The sequence below is a fragment of the Sus scrofa genome, chromosome 6, assembly GCF_000003025.6.
Source record: "Sus scrofa isolate TJ Tabasco breed Duroc chromosome 6, Sscrofa11.1, whole genome shotgun sequence".
NCBI classification, from domain to species: Eukaryota; Metazoa; Chordata; class Mammalia; order Artiodactyla; family Suidae; genus Sus; species Sus scrofa.
In genome coordinates this window covers 165,258,854-165,275,685 of record NC_010448.4, presented here as the reverse complement: position 1 = coordinate 165,275,685, position 16,832 = coordinate 165,258,854, and the positions used below count along the sequence as shown (strand labels likewise).

General features: G+C 45.0%; 1 protein-coding gene across 5 annotated transcripts in view; it reads right to left on the bottom strand.

Annotated features, from left to right (window-relative positions):
- The window catches only part of LOC100511937 (phosphatidylinositol 3-kinase regulatory subunit gamma), a 134,409-nt gene extending 126,983 nt beyond the window's left edge, over nucleotides 1-7,426 (bottom strand). For 2 of the 5 annotated variants that reach the window (XM_021096722.1, XM_021096723.1), the window contains exon 1: nucleotides 6,304-7,114. In XM_021096722.1, coding sequence (XP_020952381.1) covers nucleotides 6,304-6,409 — 106 coding nt within the window. In that variant the 5' untranslated portion in view covers nucleotides 6,410-7,114. Of the gene's footprint in view, nucleotides 1-5,752; nucleotides 5,985-6,214; nucleotides 6,238-6,303 lie in introns of those variants that run through there. The other 3 variants (XM_013999442.2, XM_021096719.1, XM_013999444.2) reach the window with 3 other exon arrangements.

Sequence of the window (16,832 nt, the reverse complement as noted above, 5' to 3'; positions counted from 1 at the left end):
ACATCATTTGATTATATTAACATTCGTCCTATGCTACAATATCATTAAAAAGTGATACCTAGATCATAAAAGAAATATCTTACTGCACACAGGAGAAGCATTTATATAAGATGAACCCATCAAATGTTCAGTTATAAAGAAAAATTCAACCACAGAAGCAGAATACCCAATCTGCTAACAGTAAGGACCACATGGTGGCAGGTGACCTATTTCTTCAGTGTGTCATGTCTCTCATTAGACACGCTCTCCAGTTTCAGTGAGAGTATGCTACTTCTCTACCAAAATGTTACTTTATCTAAATTTTACCAGAATGGGAGTTCCCGTCGTGGCTCAGTGGTTAACAAATCCAACTAGGAACCATGAGGTTTCGGGTTCAATCCCTGGCCTTGCTCAGTGGGTTAACGATCCGGTGTTGCCGTGAGCTGTGGTGTAGGTCACAGACGCGGCTCGGATCCCGCATTGCTGTGGCTGTGGTGTAGGCCAGCAGCTACAGCGCCGATTAGACCCCTAGCCTGGGAACCTCCACATGCCACAAGTGCAGCCCTAAAAAGACAAAAAAGACAAAAAAAAAAAAAAAAAAAAAAAAAGTCAGAAGATACTTTACCAGGTTGACCAAAAAACTGTATCAGGTAACTACCAAATCAATAGTTCTCAAAGTGTAGTCCAGAGACCCCTGAGGGACCCCAAAACCTTTTCAGAGGTTCCAAAAGTCAAAAGTATTTTCAGAGTGTTACTAGATATTACTTGCCTTCTGTACTCTCGTTCTCTCACAACTGTGCAGTAGCGTTTTCTTTTCTTTTCCTTTTTTTTTTTTTTTTTTTGGTCTTTTTAGGGCTGCATTCATGGCATATGGAGGTTCCCAGGCTAGGGGCTGAATCAGCGCTGTAGCTGCCAGCCTACACCACAGCCACAGCAACGCCAGCTCTGAGCCTTGTCTGTGACCTACACCACCACTCATGGCAACACCGGATCTTTAACCCACTGAGCAATGCCAGGGATCGATCGAACTTACATCCTCATGGATGCTAGTCAGATTCGTTTCCATTGAGCCACAAGAACTCCTGCAGTGGAGTTTTCCAGAGGCTATGACCTGTGATATCTCAATAGACTGAATATAGGAGCAGACTTGGGAATTTATATGTCTTCTATTAAGCCTGACATTACAGACTAAAAAGCCAAACATCATTAAAGTTATTTGCAAAAACATAAAATGATGCCACTCTCTTCGCTATGTTTTTTGAAAAATATAACTATCTTCTCATTTTAAAGTTATACTAACATGTAATACTTTATTATTTCTAAATTTTAACTTCTCAGTTTTATTCTAATACATTAAATTTCAACAGACATAACCTACTTAAAGAAAAACTCTTTGAGATCCTTAATAACTTTTAAGAGTATAAAAGGGGTGGAGTTCCCGTCGTGGCTCAGTGATTAATGAATCCAACTAGGAACCATGAGGTTGCAGGTTCAATCCCTGGCCTCGCTCAGTGGGTTAAGGATCTGGTGTTGCCATGAGTTGTGGTGTAAGTCGCAGACACGGCTCGGATGCCACGTTGCTGTGGCTATGGCGTAGGCTGGGAACTACAGCTCTGATTAGACCCCTAGCCTGGGAACTTCCATATGCCGTGGGTGCAGCCCTAGAAAAGACAGAAAGACAAAAAAAAAAAAAAAAAAAAAAAAAACTGAGTATAAAAGGGGTGTTGAGGGAGTTCCCTGATGATGTAGCAGGTTCTGGCATCGTCAATGCTGTGGCACAGACTCAATCCCTGACCCAGGAACTTCCACATGCCATGGGCACAGCCAAAAAAAAAAAAAAGAATATAAAAAGGGTATTGAGACACCCCCAAAAATGAGAACCACTTTTCTAGACCTTCCTATATTTGTGTTTTGCCAAACAATTAAATTGTTCTTCTGGCTTTTTTACTTGCACACGCGGCACACAGAGGTTCCCAGGTCCAATCGGAGCTACAGCTGCCAGCCTACACCACAGCCACAGCAATGCTGGATCCAAGCTGAATCTGCAACCTACACCACAGCTCACAGCAATGCTGGATCCTTAACCCACTGAGAAAGGCCAGGGATCGAACCCGCAATCTCATGGTTCCTAGTCGGATTCATTTCACGAAAGGAACTCCCCAATTGAATTTTTAATTTTCTAATTATCACTGAAGAAATGTTGCCCTACAGATAATTTCATGAATTCGTCTTGATAAGAACAACAAAAAAAAGAGTCTACAGACAACCTTTACAGGATTTGTATCCATTAGTTTATGATCACTCATATGTCGGTAATCCTCTAATAGCTCCTATAGCAAAGGCAGGGCTCTCCGAGAGGCCTATCCAGCAACTGTCCTGTTATGGAATAATCCTTCTTCCCAAATCACAGCAGGACTAACCAAGACGCCTATAAGCAATTCTCTGTACCATAATCGACATTTCCAAAATAAAAAGTTTTATGTTTCATATAAACACTTCAGTATTTCTGAGAAATACATAAAAATTAAGACATCAAAGTCTCATTTGGATCCCATCCTTACATTCTCAGTTAGTTGTAAGAGATTTAGCAATCTGTGCAGTTATTAGAAAACTTCAGGAGCTCCCACTGTGGGTTAAGGATATGGCATTGCTGCGTAGGTTGCGGCTGCAATTCGGATTCGATCCCTGGCCCAGGAACTTCCGTATGCTGTGGGTGCAGCCAAAAAAGAAAAAAAAAAAAACAAAAGAAACCTTCAGAATGCATGGAAATGGTAGTTTCTGAAAATACAGGCTGGAGAGAAACACCTTGGAAGGAGAGTTTCTGAGGTCCCTAGAAGCAATAACAGCTTAAAAACCTTGCATTTATGGTTCAGCCTAAAATTAAGTTGAGGAGTTCCCGTCGTGGCTCAGCAGAAATGAATCTGACTAGTATCCATGAAGACACAGATTCAATCCCTGGCCTTGCTCAGGGGGTTAAGGATCCAGCATTACCGTGAGCTGTGGTGCAGGTCACAGACTTGGCCCGAATATGGCGTTGCTATGGCTGTGGTGTAGGCCAGAGGCTACAGCTCCAATTCGATCCCTAGCCTAGGAACCTCCATATGCCACGAGTACGTCCCTAAAAAGACAAAATAAAAACAATAAATGAAATTAAGATGAAAGTCATATTTTATAAACTGTAATATTAACACTACAGTTAAGGAAACTAAGTCAACAACTAGTTTGACTAATATGAAAGTTATTTAACCATGTCCTACTGCAAGAGCCGAGGAAAGAGTGACCAAGGACTTCAAGCAGAAAAGCACTTTAAGGCTGGAAAGAAGCAAAGCTCCTTCGGTATTTATTAATTCAACACATATGTGTTAACTTGTCTACCTCAAGCGAAAAAACTCATCATCTGGTGAGAGAAGAGTCCAAAAGAGGACATACACATGAATAAATGCAGAAGCTACTCTTGACAGGATGGAGGTTCTATCCGAGAAATACTAGAAGAGGGAGGAAAAGGGGAGGAAGGATGCCTTCCAGAAGAAGGGATCAGAGGACATCATGCTGGCAAAGAAGGCATCTAACCAGGGGCTTTAACGTATGTAAGATTTGAACCCAAAGTTAAAGGCCATCCCAGGAATAGGAAAAGGCACACGGTCAAGGAACGGCAAGTACAAAATAGCTTCCACAGAACTCGTGATGAAATCCAGGAGTCGAAGAGACTGGAAAATTAGGTTGGAAGCAAAAATAGAGGGACTTACATGACAGGCTAAGCAATCTGGGGCTTTTTCCAGCAGGCAAAAAGAAGTCATTGGGAGGTTTTCAAAGTCACTGGAAGGAGTTCCCTGATGGCTTGGCAAATTAAGCACCCAGCATTGTCACTGCTGTGGCTCTGATTACTGCTGCGGTGAGGGTTCGACCCCTGGCCTGGGAACTGTGATGTGCCGAGGATGTGGCCAAAAAAAATTAATACTAAAAAAATAAGTCATTGGAAGATCTACCATTGGAAGGCAAATCATTCAATGATGCTTTAATAATACCGTGGATTAGAGAAAGTAGAAGCAAGGGGAGAGCACTGAGGGCACCAGCACACCAGTCCAGGCCGGAAATCATCCGAGCTTGACCTGGGATAGGAACTAGGAAAAAGACAGATCCAAGCCACGCTGCAGCCTCTTCCCTAAGAATTTACTTAGCTTTGAACGTTTCAAACTTAATTTATCACACAAAACAAGGCTGGAATTCACATTATTTACATTAAAAAACATTCACTTTATAGGCAATATTTCAGCATACTCGAGTGTGCTTTTTTAAAAAGCTGTTAGGAATAACTGTACTCTACATTAAGTCTACCAAATGGGTAATAAAGAACAGCATATGCATACTTTCAATATCCTGACTAGAAACTCAGTATGCAAATTTTCATTTAAAGATGAACATTTTAAACTCAAAAGTTTATTTCCATGGGATACACAAAGTTCAGATCGGAATTTTCAATACAATCTTGTAAGACCTACATCCCTACACAAATTACAATAACCAACTTTTCGTAAAATCGTTTTTGAACAACTCAACTCAGTCAATATTTCTACCAGGCCCATATTTTTCAAATATCAGTGCCTTCTTCATTTTCTCCCCTCCTCCTCACTCACCTCTCCGCCCAACAAATTCCCTTTGTATGTCTGCAAGGCAAGATACTATATGATACAGTATGATTCTAAAGTAGTTTGAATACATAATTCTTATAATAACATAAATCCTGAATTATTGACCTTACTTTTTACAGGAGAAGAACCAGTGAAGTGCTGAATTTCCATTTACATGAATGACACTTGCATCTAATAGAAATGAAGCTTTACCATTAGAGGGAAACAAAGGGGAAAATACACACAATAGATGGGTGGCAAATCTTATAAACTTTGCAAAATACAGAAAAGCTGCATCTGGGTTGCAGTCACAACTGTAAAAGCAAATAAAGGGAAAAGAAAAAATCCTAAGTGATCATTAAAAGTGAAAAAAGTCGATTCAATATTAGTATTAGTTTTTAATATAAAATCATTTAACATTCTAGGACTAATTGAAAAAAAAAAGGATAATTCACTGTTCACAAGGACACAGGAAATAATTTCTACACACATTCTGTAAGACAATTCCACTTCATTACACTTTCATGGGCTCAAATCCTTTTAAAGGTTTCCAAAAATACATAGTCTTATGATAATTGCAATTCCCCAATGACACACAATTTATTCTATAGGTTAGCTGTAACACGTTTTTAAAGACAAATTCATCCTCAACAAACATAAGGAGTCACAAAGGCCCTCTACTTGTATTCAAAATCATTACATAAAGCACTGTCTATAACTGCAAACAGAATTTGAAAATCTGACAGCTAATAACCATAAAATGGGGTAGACTTTAAACAAAAAAAAATTACCCAACTTTTCCATTTTCCTTTCCAGACAGACACACAAAATGTCTGTAAGGGTCTCAGACAAAGCTCTCAAGTAAAAATACATGCTATGTATTCTTTACATTATGTGTACTCAAACCTAACACATATATGTACACGTCACATATATTCACACAAAACAAGGAAGGGTCTTCCTTTTTAACTCCAAGAATTGAAGTTACATTAAACCCTATCCCATAAATTAAGTTAAATCACCATAAATTAAAGAGTAATAAAACAGAGCACGTAGATCTCTCTGAGCTACTATATTCTGAAACGAAAAACCTCAGAGTAAGGCCGTGACTGAATAAAAACGCCCAATCCCTGAAAATCACTAACCGGCATTTGGTTTCCGTGAGAGAAAAAGGGGGGGGGGTCCCTCAAAACGAATAATCACATAGGCAACCCTGTTTCAGAAGTTAACGAAGGTAAAACATAGCGAACCAAACAGACAAACGAATGAAATGACAAGCCTTAAAGGATTTCCTCAAAGGGAAAGACCGACTTCAAGACTGGGATACAAAGCATCCTTTGCAGGTAGAAGAATCTTTAATTGAAAAAAAAAAAAAAAAGAAAAAGAAAAAGACGGGGGGGGGGGCAAGACAAAAACCCGAACGACCAGCAAAGGCGAAGAAGTAAAAGAAACGGATCTCTCCTCCCACCCCCACCCCAGGCCCCCACCCCCACCCTCTCAGGACAATAGGATCGGGGTCCTAACTGCAAACTTTAAGCGTGTAAACCAGAAGCAGCTTTACTGCAGCTCCAACTGCAAATCTGCCCCTCATCCCGCACCCAGCGCACCCAAGAATACTTCTGCCCTGAAAACATCACCAAGGTCTTGTTAAACACAAATCAGACCCATCGCAAGATTCTCTCTTTCTCCCAAGTACCTGGAGGATCCATTTCAATATAAAATATCAGTTCTGTCGAATAGGGCATCATCACCTCCCTCCAGTCTGCGTCATCGCGGTCCATACTCCACACGGTATTGTACATCGCGCTGTCACGGGCAGGTCGTCAGGAAATATATAGAAAGCATAGATACTTTTATCTGCTATTTAAAAATCTAACATCTCTCTCTCTCTGTCAAAGTCCCACTCGGAAATATACTTCGGCGTTTCCAACGGCCGGTACAAGTCCAGCCAACTGCCAGGACGAGGACGGGGGTCCTGTCCTCTCCCCCGCTCCTCCTCCGGCAACGAGCAAAATGCCCCCCGCCCCCAACGTTCAGTCTGTGGGCTCTTCTCCTCCGAGAGGTACAGAGAGGTTTGGGGGGGGAGGGCAGAGGTGCTAAAAAGCGGCTTCCCAAAAATCTCTTCTACACACTTGCTCTCCAAAGAGAAAAGCTCTCATTGCCTCCAAATTCTTCCGAGGAAACCACTTTTGTGTCCTTCGAAGGAGGGGGAATGGAGAGGGGGGAAAAAAAAAAAGAACGCTTGGGAGAGAGGTGGGGAAGTGACGGGCGGGGGGGGGGCATAAAAAGGGGGTTGGGTATTGCGTTCAAGTTTCGGGGTCCCACTGGTCTGCAGGGAGAGATCCCCTCAGGGGCCGGGACTCGGGCTCGGTTGCGGTCGGGCTTGGAACCGAAGCTGCTGCAGCCTCGGGATGGGGGCCGTCCGAGAGTCCAGTTAGCTCTGCTCTGTCGAGCGCTCCCGCCGGGTTAAAAGCAAACCAGCCAGCGCTGGCTCCCCTCACGCTCTGCCCTGACTCCAGCCACTAGAGTTTCATTTTAACGGCGCGGAGGGGGACACCCTCCCCCGCCCCCACGCTCCCCCGCTGAGGCGCCACCCAATCGCGCTGAGCAGGGGGAACGGGCCACATCACCCCTGCTCCTTCCACGCTGCCCGGCCTCGAATTGTTGGGGCTTCTGTCAGGTGCCTGAGAGAATGTACAGAAAGCTGTCCTCCTCCTCGGCTGTCAACTCTCCTCACCGTTCCCTAGTCCTCAGCTCCTGAAGCCTCCATCCTCCCACCCCCTAGCCTCAATCAGAATGGTAGGGCCCGGGCGCTGGCCGCACGCCCGGAGTCAGTGCCGGGAGCACGCGAGGCGGGCGGGGCGCGGAGGAGAGGGGAGAGGAGGGGGGAAGAGAGGTTGAGGTGGCTGGTGATTGGCTGAGCCTGGTTGCCGGAGCCTGGAGCCTGCGTCTTTTGTCTGCCTTGCTCCAGCGGAGGAGCGGGAGACGGCTGCGCGCCCAAGCGGGCCAATCAGAAGCTAGCCGGCGCCGGCCGGTGAGACGGCGATTGGTTGGAGCCCAGTTACTAAGCGGGACAAAGGCAGAAGGGGGAAAGAAAAGAGGAGGAGAAAAAAAAGAAGAAAGCGCAAACGGCGGTTACTGACAGGCTGGGCGAGCGCTCGGGGCCTCGAGCTGCCCGGAGACAGGCGGGGCTCCCGCTGAGGCTCGGTCCGCTGGGACGAGTAGTCGAGGCGGGGAGGACTGGCTGGCGCGGGACAGCTCTGCCCGGAGACTGGCCGCGGGGGAGGGGAGCGGACGGAGACGGGCTCGTGCTGTCACTTGGCAGGACGCGCGTTCTTCTGGTCCTTATAGGAGGTCCCTGGATAGAGTTCCTCCCTACGGACCTCTTCCCGGTGCAAGGACAGCCCTCCTCATCCCCCCGCGATAAGTTGTCACATAAAACAAAGGTCCCCAAGCCCACTTGCAGGATTGTTATCGCTCAGAGGATGGGCCCAGTGCAACTGTCCCCGGCCGCTCACTGAGCCCAGTCGCGGCTTCTCTTCTTCAGGAGGTATTTCGCAGTTCTGCGCTTTCCACCCCAGGACTTTTGAACCCAGAGGGAACTCCCGACAGCTGAAATGAATCGTGGAGTGTTAAAGAAAGAAAAAATGCCTTGCATTTACAGCATGTGTGTGATTTCTGAGATCACCTGTTTTGGGATCCCTCGCTGAAAGGGCTCTATTCTGTTTCCCGACAGATCCCCTTCCACGTACACCCAGTCCCTCCCCGCATTCTTAAAACTGATAGACTTCGGTATGAAAATGCTGAATATTTACGCGCACTTCAGAGACAGCTAATTAACTTGCTAGGGGACACTGAATAGCCAAAAAGCACATCTGTGTCTCCTGAAGGTTGTGCCTGTCATTGCCATTCTGCATACCCTGCAATACAGTCTCAGGAGGCCAAAAACTATTCCACTTCCTCTTTACACAGGAATGACAAAGCCCATTGTGTTCGAGTTGACAACCTGATTTAAGCCCTAGCAAAACCTTCTACCCTGAGTGGCTCTGCTATATTGACTTTCCTGTGGAAGAGTTGCCACGTTTCACCCTCTCCCTCCTAAAGTGGTTCTGCCTTCCTTAAAGCTGCTCTGAGTTCAGACAGTTCCTGGGAGCAGACAGTCAAAATGTGTATGGACTGGATATAAAGTCATGCATTAAATAGAGCCAGGAAGAATGAATGGACAAGGTTGAGCTGAGAAAACACAGCAGAATTCTTATATGTTTGCTTTCTTACATTTCTGAAATCCAAATATGATTCAGAAGCCAAATCAACTTGGGGCAGGGCACATTAATTTGAATGTCCTGAACCATTTCTCTAGGTAGAGGATGCTGGAAGATCACCTCTGATTTGTGGCTGGCTTCCCAGCAGACTCTTTACTTCATCATATCTGGGAGCCAGAAGTACTCACATTTGATAACTCAAAAAAACAGCACAATCAGGCAAGGGCAAGTTGGTTTATTTTGCTTCACGGGTGTCCCTGTGCATTCCCAAACAAAATGAAGGTGAAGCGTGGAAGTGTGGAAAAGATAATGGCTTTCAGATTTCCCTAGCAGCTTTTGCCTGGACCATTTTTCAAGAGTTCATGGTGGGGGTTCAATTTCCAATACACAGAGTGATCACCCAGGCCTTTTCCACAGCTAAGGCTTTGGGAAGTGTAGTCAAGAAACAGCCCAGTATATAATGAGTGCCCAAGACTGTAACCCATGGAGAAAAGCTGTGTGATTCAATCTTGGCCTCTAAAACCATATGACCCAACTGTCCAACAAATAAACCTCTGGATAGGAGGCCCCCAAAGAATCACAGTGATGAAAGATACCATGATGAATCAAGGGGGAGCATACTTCCTTTGGATGGGCTTGAACAGTGCCCTGCCATGGTGGGAAGGGCCTGTCAAATGATGCTGGCCTTACTTTCTTTCGGTTGAGAAGCAGAAATGAGATTCCAACTGCTTGTCACCAAAGTGCCTCAGGCTCTTTGGCGAAGGTAGAGAATGTTAGCTCTGGTGCCCTGGACCAGTTCCATCCTGGAGAATTATATTTGGCCTGGGTGTGGATTAAATTCAGCTCTGAGAGCTCAAACTCCTAGGTCATAACCTGCTACTTTGGGAGTTGTTGTTTTGGGGGGTTTTTTGGGAGGCTTTTCCCCCATTTTCCTCCCTTCTTTTTTTAATTTCGTCTTAGGTAAATCAGCAAATCTGCCTTCATTTATATATCTATGAAATTGGAGATTGCCTTCAGATTTAGGCAAGCTTCTTAGTTCATTGTGAAACACTCTGAGAATGAAAAACAAAAAACAAAAACAAAAACAAAAAAAGCCGCATAGGTACTTTGAATTGATAGTACCTTTCTGTAACTCCAAATGGACAGTGTCCTTCGCTTTTCACCCCAGTCTGGTCTTGCTATGAAACAGTTCAAATATGCTTATTTCCCCTCTTTATTTCAGAGATGGATGAAATATTTCTTCTGTGCACTGAATATAGGGTATGATCTCAGAGCTCTCTGTGCCAGCAGAATCAGCCTGGAACTCAGCCAAAAGTTCTTCGTGATTAAAGGTGCCATCTGAGCACACAGTATTTTTTAAAAGCCTTGAAAAATGGAAACATACTTTTATTACTTTTTTAAGGTCACTAGCTTTAACACCAGGACTGGCTTTAGCCTTTGGAGGAGGACTCAATCCCCTCTTTTTTTTCCCTTTCTCATTATCTTCCCTTGACCACTTGTCTCGTGATAAGGCCAAGTCCGCACAGCTAAATAAACTCACTTAATAAATAGGAGTCCAAGAAAACGCTACAAATTATCAGTTGCAGATTTCAGGACCTCACCAGCCACATGCCTTACAAGATGGGCATGTATTGCATTTTGATGTTTTGATGTAAAGTTTGCCTTCACAATGTAAAGACAGCAGTGCAGGGGGTCCTCTAGAAAGACAGCTCTCCTGGGAATTGATAGTCATCTCTTGAGAAAGCACTATCTAATATCTTCATTTTTTATATTTTCAGAATGATATTCCTTTTACGTGGCACTTGCAATATTTTCTCTCTCCTCTACATCTTTCCTAAATCTTGGAAAACCATGGTAGGGTCAATCATCTCAGCCCAAGGCATTGAGAAATTATGACATTAGATGAATGTGTAGTTTTCACAGAAGTGGCATTTCTCCCAATGCCGCTAAATTTCTGGACTTAGAGGCCACTGCTTGAGGGCTTCCTCAGACCCATCAGCACATGAGGTAGATCTTCCCACTTTGGGTCCTCCTTCAGCTTTTGGGATCACCCAAAAAAGCAGGTCTCTCTCTGTAGCCTAACATGCTCCCCTCTTTTTGGTACCTGCCCTTCTAGCAAAACAGGGGCCACCTGGATGGTATGTTTTGCCACTGCTGCAAACTTCCCCTCCATCAAGGCAATAGCTTTCAGCTCAGCTCTCACCAGTAGAGAGAGAGCAAATGAGATCCAAATGACAGGAACAATAGCCCAGGCTGTTTCACCAGGGCAGGGCTTAAACAGGGCAGGCAGCTGGTGAGCTGTTACCTCGTTTAATCTCTCTAACCCTGAGGAGGGTTGTATTTTTATTCTCATTTTACAGATGAGGAAATTGAGACCCAGACCAGTGAGGAGACTTGTTCAAAGCCACGCAGCCACTGAGTAGCAGAGAAAGGCTTAGAGCCCCAGGTCCCACCAGCCAGTTCAATGCCTTTCCCCCCTACATCGCACAGCTTCTCCCCTTCATTCACTTAGTGAATGTTTATTGATGCTTCCAAACACTGGAGGATACAAAAACGAATAAGACTCAGTGCGTACCATTGAGTCCGGAGTCCATAGAGGAAGGGCCAACAGAAGAGTAAATAATTACAGGCACACATAATACGCCTATGATTATAGAATTAGGCCGTAATAGCCAAGTGCTGTATGAGCCCCCCAAGCAGTGATGATCTCCGCCCACACGCAGCTGAGTAAAGGCTTCCTAGACGAGGTGATATATGGGCTGCCCAAAATCTGATCTCCTTACTTCTCGGGTTGTCCAAACCACAGGATTAGTTCCAAGCCTGAAAAAGTTTAATTGGAAGCCGATCCAAAAATCAAATCACCCAAGTCCTTTGTTACCTTTAATTGGACGGCAACAGCCTCCTTATAATGTCCCTGCCTTGCCTCTTCCAATTCACAGTCTACGAAGTTAGAGCAATGGTTCACAAGAAAAAAATCTGAACACCTCACTCCCTTGCATAAACTGCCCCGGTAATTCCATTGCCCTTAGGAAAAAGTTTCAGCAACTTCGCCTACCGTTCAAAGCTTTGATGGTCTAACCCCTGCCTTCTTCTCCAGTCTTTTCTCATACCTTACTTCCTGTCCCTCCTGAGAAGTAGCTATTCTGAAGTACTGCAGTTCCCAAAACAGCAGAAACTTTCTCCTCCACACAACTCCCCGTCCCCTGTAAAGTGGCAAACTCCCTCTGATGTGTATCAGATCCCAAAGCTTGATCACTCAGGTCTCCTGTACTGGTTTCCGTACAGCCCTTCCCACACCATGTTCAGAGTGTCTGTTTCCAGGTCTAACTCGCCCCTCCTGCCCTTGGAGGTCCTCGTAGGTGGAGAGGAGATCCTCAAGTCATCAGGGCCCAGCGCCAGGCCTAGTGCCCGGTGGGGAGCCAGGGAAGGGTCTTTGACTGAATAAACAAGCCACAAAAAAAGCTCAACTCTCCAAGAAGTTTCAGAGGCGGTCTAAATTGAGGTTACCCTGATTGCCCCTTTTGTAGTTCTTCCGTTGATTCCCATTTATTTAAAAGAACAAAAAGAAGAGACATTTTTCTGCTTTTTAGGGCTGCACCCTCAGCACATGGAAGCTCCCAGTTTGAATCAGAGCTGCAGCTGCCGGCCTACACCACAGCTCACAGCAATGTTGGATCCCTAACCCACTGGGTGGGGCCAGAGGTTGAACCTGTGTCCTTATGGATACTAGTCAGGTTTGTTACCCCTGAGCCATAACGGGACCTCCAAAAAAATGTTTTTAATTGTACAGTTTTTGGTTACAGAGCTTCAAGGGGCACAATGTGACCCTTCGCTCCTGCTGGATGCCTCTAGGGTCTTCACCAGACACGCAGTTCCCCTGCCCTTTTATTTTATCAGCTGTGAATTGTTTGCAAAATTCCAAGCAGCTTGTAGGAAATTCAGAAAAACTCAGCAGCAAGAGAAGCTGGTTTCATTTTCCAGCCCAGCTCATTTCTGAAATGTAACACCATATAGGGTTTTAAAGTATGCTCACTTCCTGTGGTCATTATTTCAATAGTTTGGAACAATTTGTAGTTCATGCTTCCTTTCTGGAATGTACAATAATCTCCCTGTAATTCCACTGGTCTCACATCTAGAAACAGTCTTATGTGTTTCCCCATATTGGATAATTTTGATTTAAAAAAAAAAGAAAAACCACACATTCATAGCATTTCCCACTGCTTCTATGAGCAATAAAATCACAATCATCCTTTAGAAATATTTTGTAAAATCTATTTTTAAAGGAAAAAGCCTCTTGAGGCCTCCCCAGACACTTCTGCATGGCCATCATCCTTGAAATCTGGAGAAATGATTTCAACTGCTAGGCCTTAAAGATCATCCTTGGAATAAGAAAAGGGTAAGCATGGAATGTCAAAGGCCTGGTCATTTAGGTCTTCAGATCTGAGCACTTGATTGAAAAATGACACCGCAGTGACTTTCTTGTAATTCATAGAGACTGCCTTGTCATCGGCTCATCCTGCGCTTCTCGCGAAGGAAGCACTGGCTGAAGAGCACTCTTACTCCCCAGACCTCACTCAGGATCCTGTTTCTCCCCTCTCAGTACCAGCGTGTGAAATTCTACATTATGCAATGTTAGGGCTAAGTGAAGGCACCTAAGCTGGTGGATGTATAAGCAGAGGCACCTACCTGAGGGACCCCCAGTATAAGGAATTAGGCATTCAAAGCAAAATAACGTCATATTGCAGACAAAAGACGAGTAATTGATCATCACACGTATCACATATGCAATATGATAATTGCACCTCACGTGGATGGACTAAGTGTTGAAGGGATGGAAAAAACAATCCAAAATGAAAAGCTCTTTCAGGTCATCTAAACCATTTTCACCGTCTAGAGCTTATGCGACGTACTCGGAAAGCCACTCCTTCTGTCCTTGGTGAGCCTACCACCTAGTCAGGGAGACGCTTGTGAAAAGCAATAACCTTCACTGACCTTTGCAGGGTTTTGGTTTTGGTTTTTTTTTTTTTTCTTTAGGGTCGCAGGTGCAGCATATAGAAGTTCCCAGGCTAGGGGTCGAATCCGAGCTACACCTGCCGGCCTATGCCACCACCACAGCAACGCCAGATCCAAGCCTTATCTGCAACCTACGCCTGATCCTTAAGCCACTGAGCAGGGCCAGAGATCAAACCTACATCCCAGAGTTCCCATCATGGCACAGCAGAAACGAATACAACTAAGAACCATGAGGTTGTGGGTTTGATCCTGTTGGGTTAAGGATCCAGCATTGCTGTGAGCTGTGGTATAGGTTGCAGATGCGGATCGGATCTGGCGTTGCTGTGGCTGTAGTGTAGGCTGGCAGCTGTAGCTCAGATTCAACCCCTAGCCTGGGAATCTCCATATGCCGCAGGTGCGGCCCTAAAAAGCAAAAAACAAACACACACAAAAAACCTGCATCCCTATGGATACCAGTCAGGTTCATTTCCACTGAGCCACAACAGGAACTCCTGCTTTTTCTTTATTGACCTATAATTGATTTATGGTGCTTCAGATATACAGAAAAGTGATTCAGTTATAGGTTCTTTTTCAGATGCTTTTCCATTATAGGTTATTACAAGATATTGAATATAGTTCCCTGTTCTATGCAGTAGGTCCTTGTTGTTTATTTTATATAGAGTAGTGTGCATCTGCTAATCCCAAATTCCTAATTTATCCCTCCCAATTTATCCTTCCTTTTAAACTGGCTAATTCTCCTAAAGTCAAAGGATCAGGCAAGACAGCACCTCTGTTTACCCTCTCCATCTTCTTCTCCAATAGCGTCACTGTTTCTTAGCCTCTGCCTGACCTCCGTGGCTGATGTCTTAACCTCACACTCCCCATTGATTCTCTCCTTACAGCGCTGACTTCTGGCCGTGCTCCCTCACCACCCCTCAAAAGTGGCCCTTGTCTTCTTTTTCAGGCCAATGGAGGAATCCAGCTCAGTATCCTACCCTGATAGCTCTCGTGGTTGGTGTATCTTCTGCGTTCTCCCAAGACCTGCAAACAAGAAGCAGACGATACGATACTCATAAACTCTTCCCTCTCTGAAATCTCAACTCAAATAGACAACTCTCTCCAGCCCGCGCCAACCTTTCTTTTTCTTTTTTTCTTGCCAAACACAGGCATTGGGAGGTATCCTTATGGAAAAGGCAAATCTCCCTTTGAGACACAGACACAGAGGAGAAGGCAATGTGAAGACAGAGGCAGAAACTGAAGTGAGACACGTACACGGCAAAGAGCAAGAATTGCCTAAAACCACCAAAAGCTGGGAGAGAGGCACCAGATTCTCCTTCAGAGTCTTTAGAAAGTACCAGTCCTCCAACAACTTGATTTCGGACTTCTCCACAATTGTGAGAGAATATAATTCAATTGTTTTAATTCACTCCATCTATGGTAATTCATTATGCCAGCCCTAGGAAACAAACACATTACCTATAATTTTTTTTTTTTTTTTTTGGCTTCAGTCACAGCATGTGGAAGTTCCCAGGCCAAGGATCAAACACACACCACAGCAGTAACCCAAGCTGCTGCAGTAACAACACCAGTTCCTTAACTCTCTGTGCCACAAAAGAATTCCCTTTAGCTTTTTTTTTGGCTGCACCATGGCATAAAAAAGTTCCCAGGCCTGGGATCAAACCCAAGCCGTAGTAGTGACAACTCTTGAGTCCTTAACTGCTAGGCCACCAAAGAACTCCATAATTTAAAGGGGTTTTTTTGTTTGTTTTTTGGTTTTTTCGTCTTTTGTCTTTTTATGGCTGCACCCATGGCATATGGAGGTTCCCAGGCTAGGGGTCTAATCGGAGCCGGAGCCAGCGGCCAACACCACAGCCATAGCAACGCAGGATCTGAGCCATGTCTGCGACCTACACCACAGCTCATGGCAATGCCAGATCCTTAACCCACCGAGCCAATGAGCAAGGCCAGGGATTGAACCTACAACCTCATGGTTCCTAGTCGGATTTGTTTCCTCTGTGCCACAACGGGAACTCCTAAAGGCATTTTAATATCAAAATATAGAAGGAATATAACTTCAATCTAAAGAAACATCCTTCCCAAGAATTGACTGTAAGACCCTTCAAATGTGGTGTTCAAAGCTGATGAACTTTGTCATCGACTAGTGCAAGTACTAGGAACCATAGGCTTAACCCAAGGTGTTTTTGTTTTGTTTTGTCTTGTTTGTCTTTTTGCCATTTCTTGGGCCGCTCCCGTGGCATATGGAGGTTCCCAGGCTAGGGGTCTAACCGGAGAATCAGAGCTGTAGCCACCAGCCTACACCAGAGCCACAGCAACGCGGGATCCGAGCCACGTCTGCAACCTACACCACAGCTCACGGCAACGCCGGATCCTTAACCCACTGAGCAAGGCCAGGGATCGAACCCGCAACCTCATGGTTCCTAGTCGGATTCGTTAACCACTGCACCACGACGGGAACTCCTATTTCTTATTTTTTATTTTTTGTCTTTTCAGGGCCACACCCATGGCTCATGGAGATTCCCAGGCTAGGGGTCTAACCGGAGTCACAGCTGCAGGCCTACACCACAGCAACACAGGATCCAAGCCATGTCTGAGACCTACACCAAAGCTCATGGCAGTGCGGGATCCTTAACCCACTGAGCAAGGCCAGGCATCAAACCCCCAACCTCATGGTTACGGATTCATTTCCTCTGAGCCACAGTGGGAACTCCCCAAGGTGTTTCTTTTTAACAATTTTCTCCTAATAGCTTCAACTGTGTCTCCCTTCTGTCCTTCCAAAATTTCCCTGCCAAAGCTAAATCCCAGACCAAAATAAGAGTCCTCCTTCTGCTCTTGTGCTCAGGTGGCTAGGCGTAGGTAAAGCAAACCCAAGTTCACCAGTTTCTCTCTGGGTTGGTCTCTGGTCACAATCGACATTCGTTTTACTCAGCCTCAGTGCGCTTTCTCTGACATT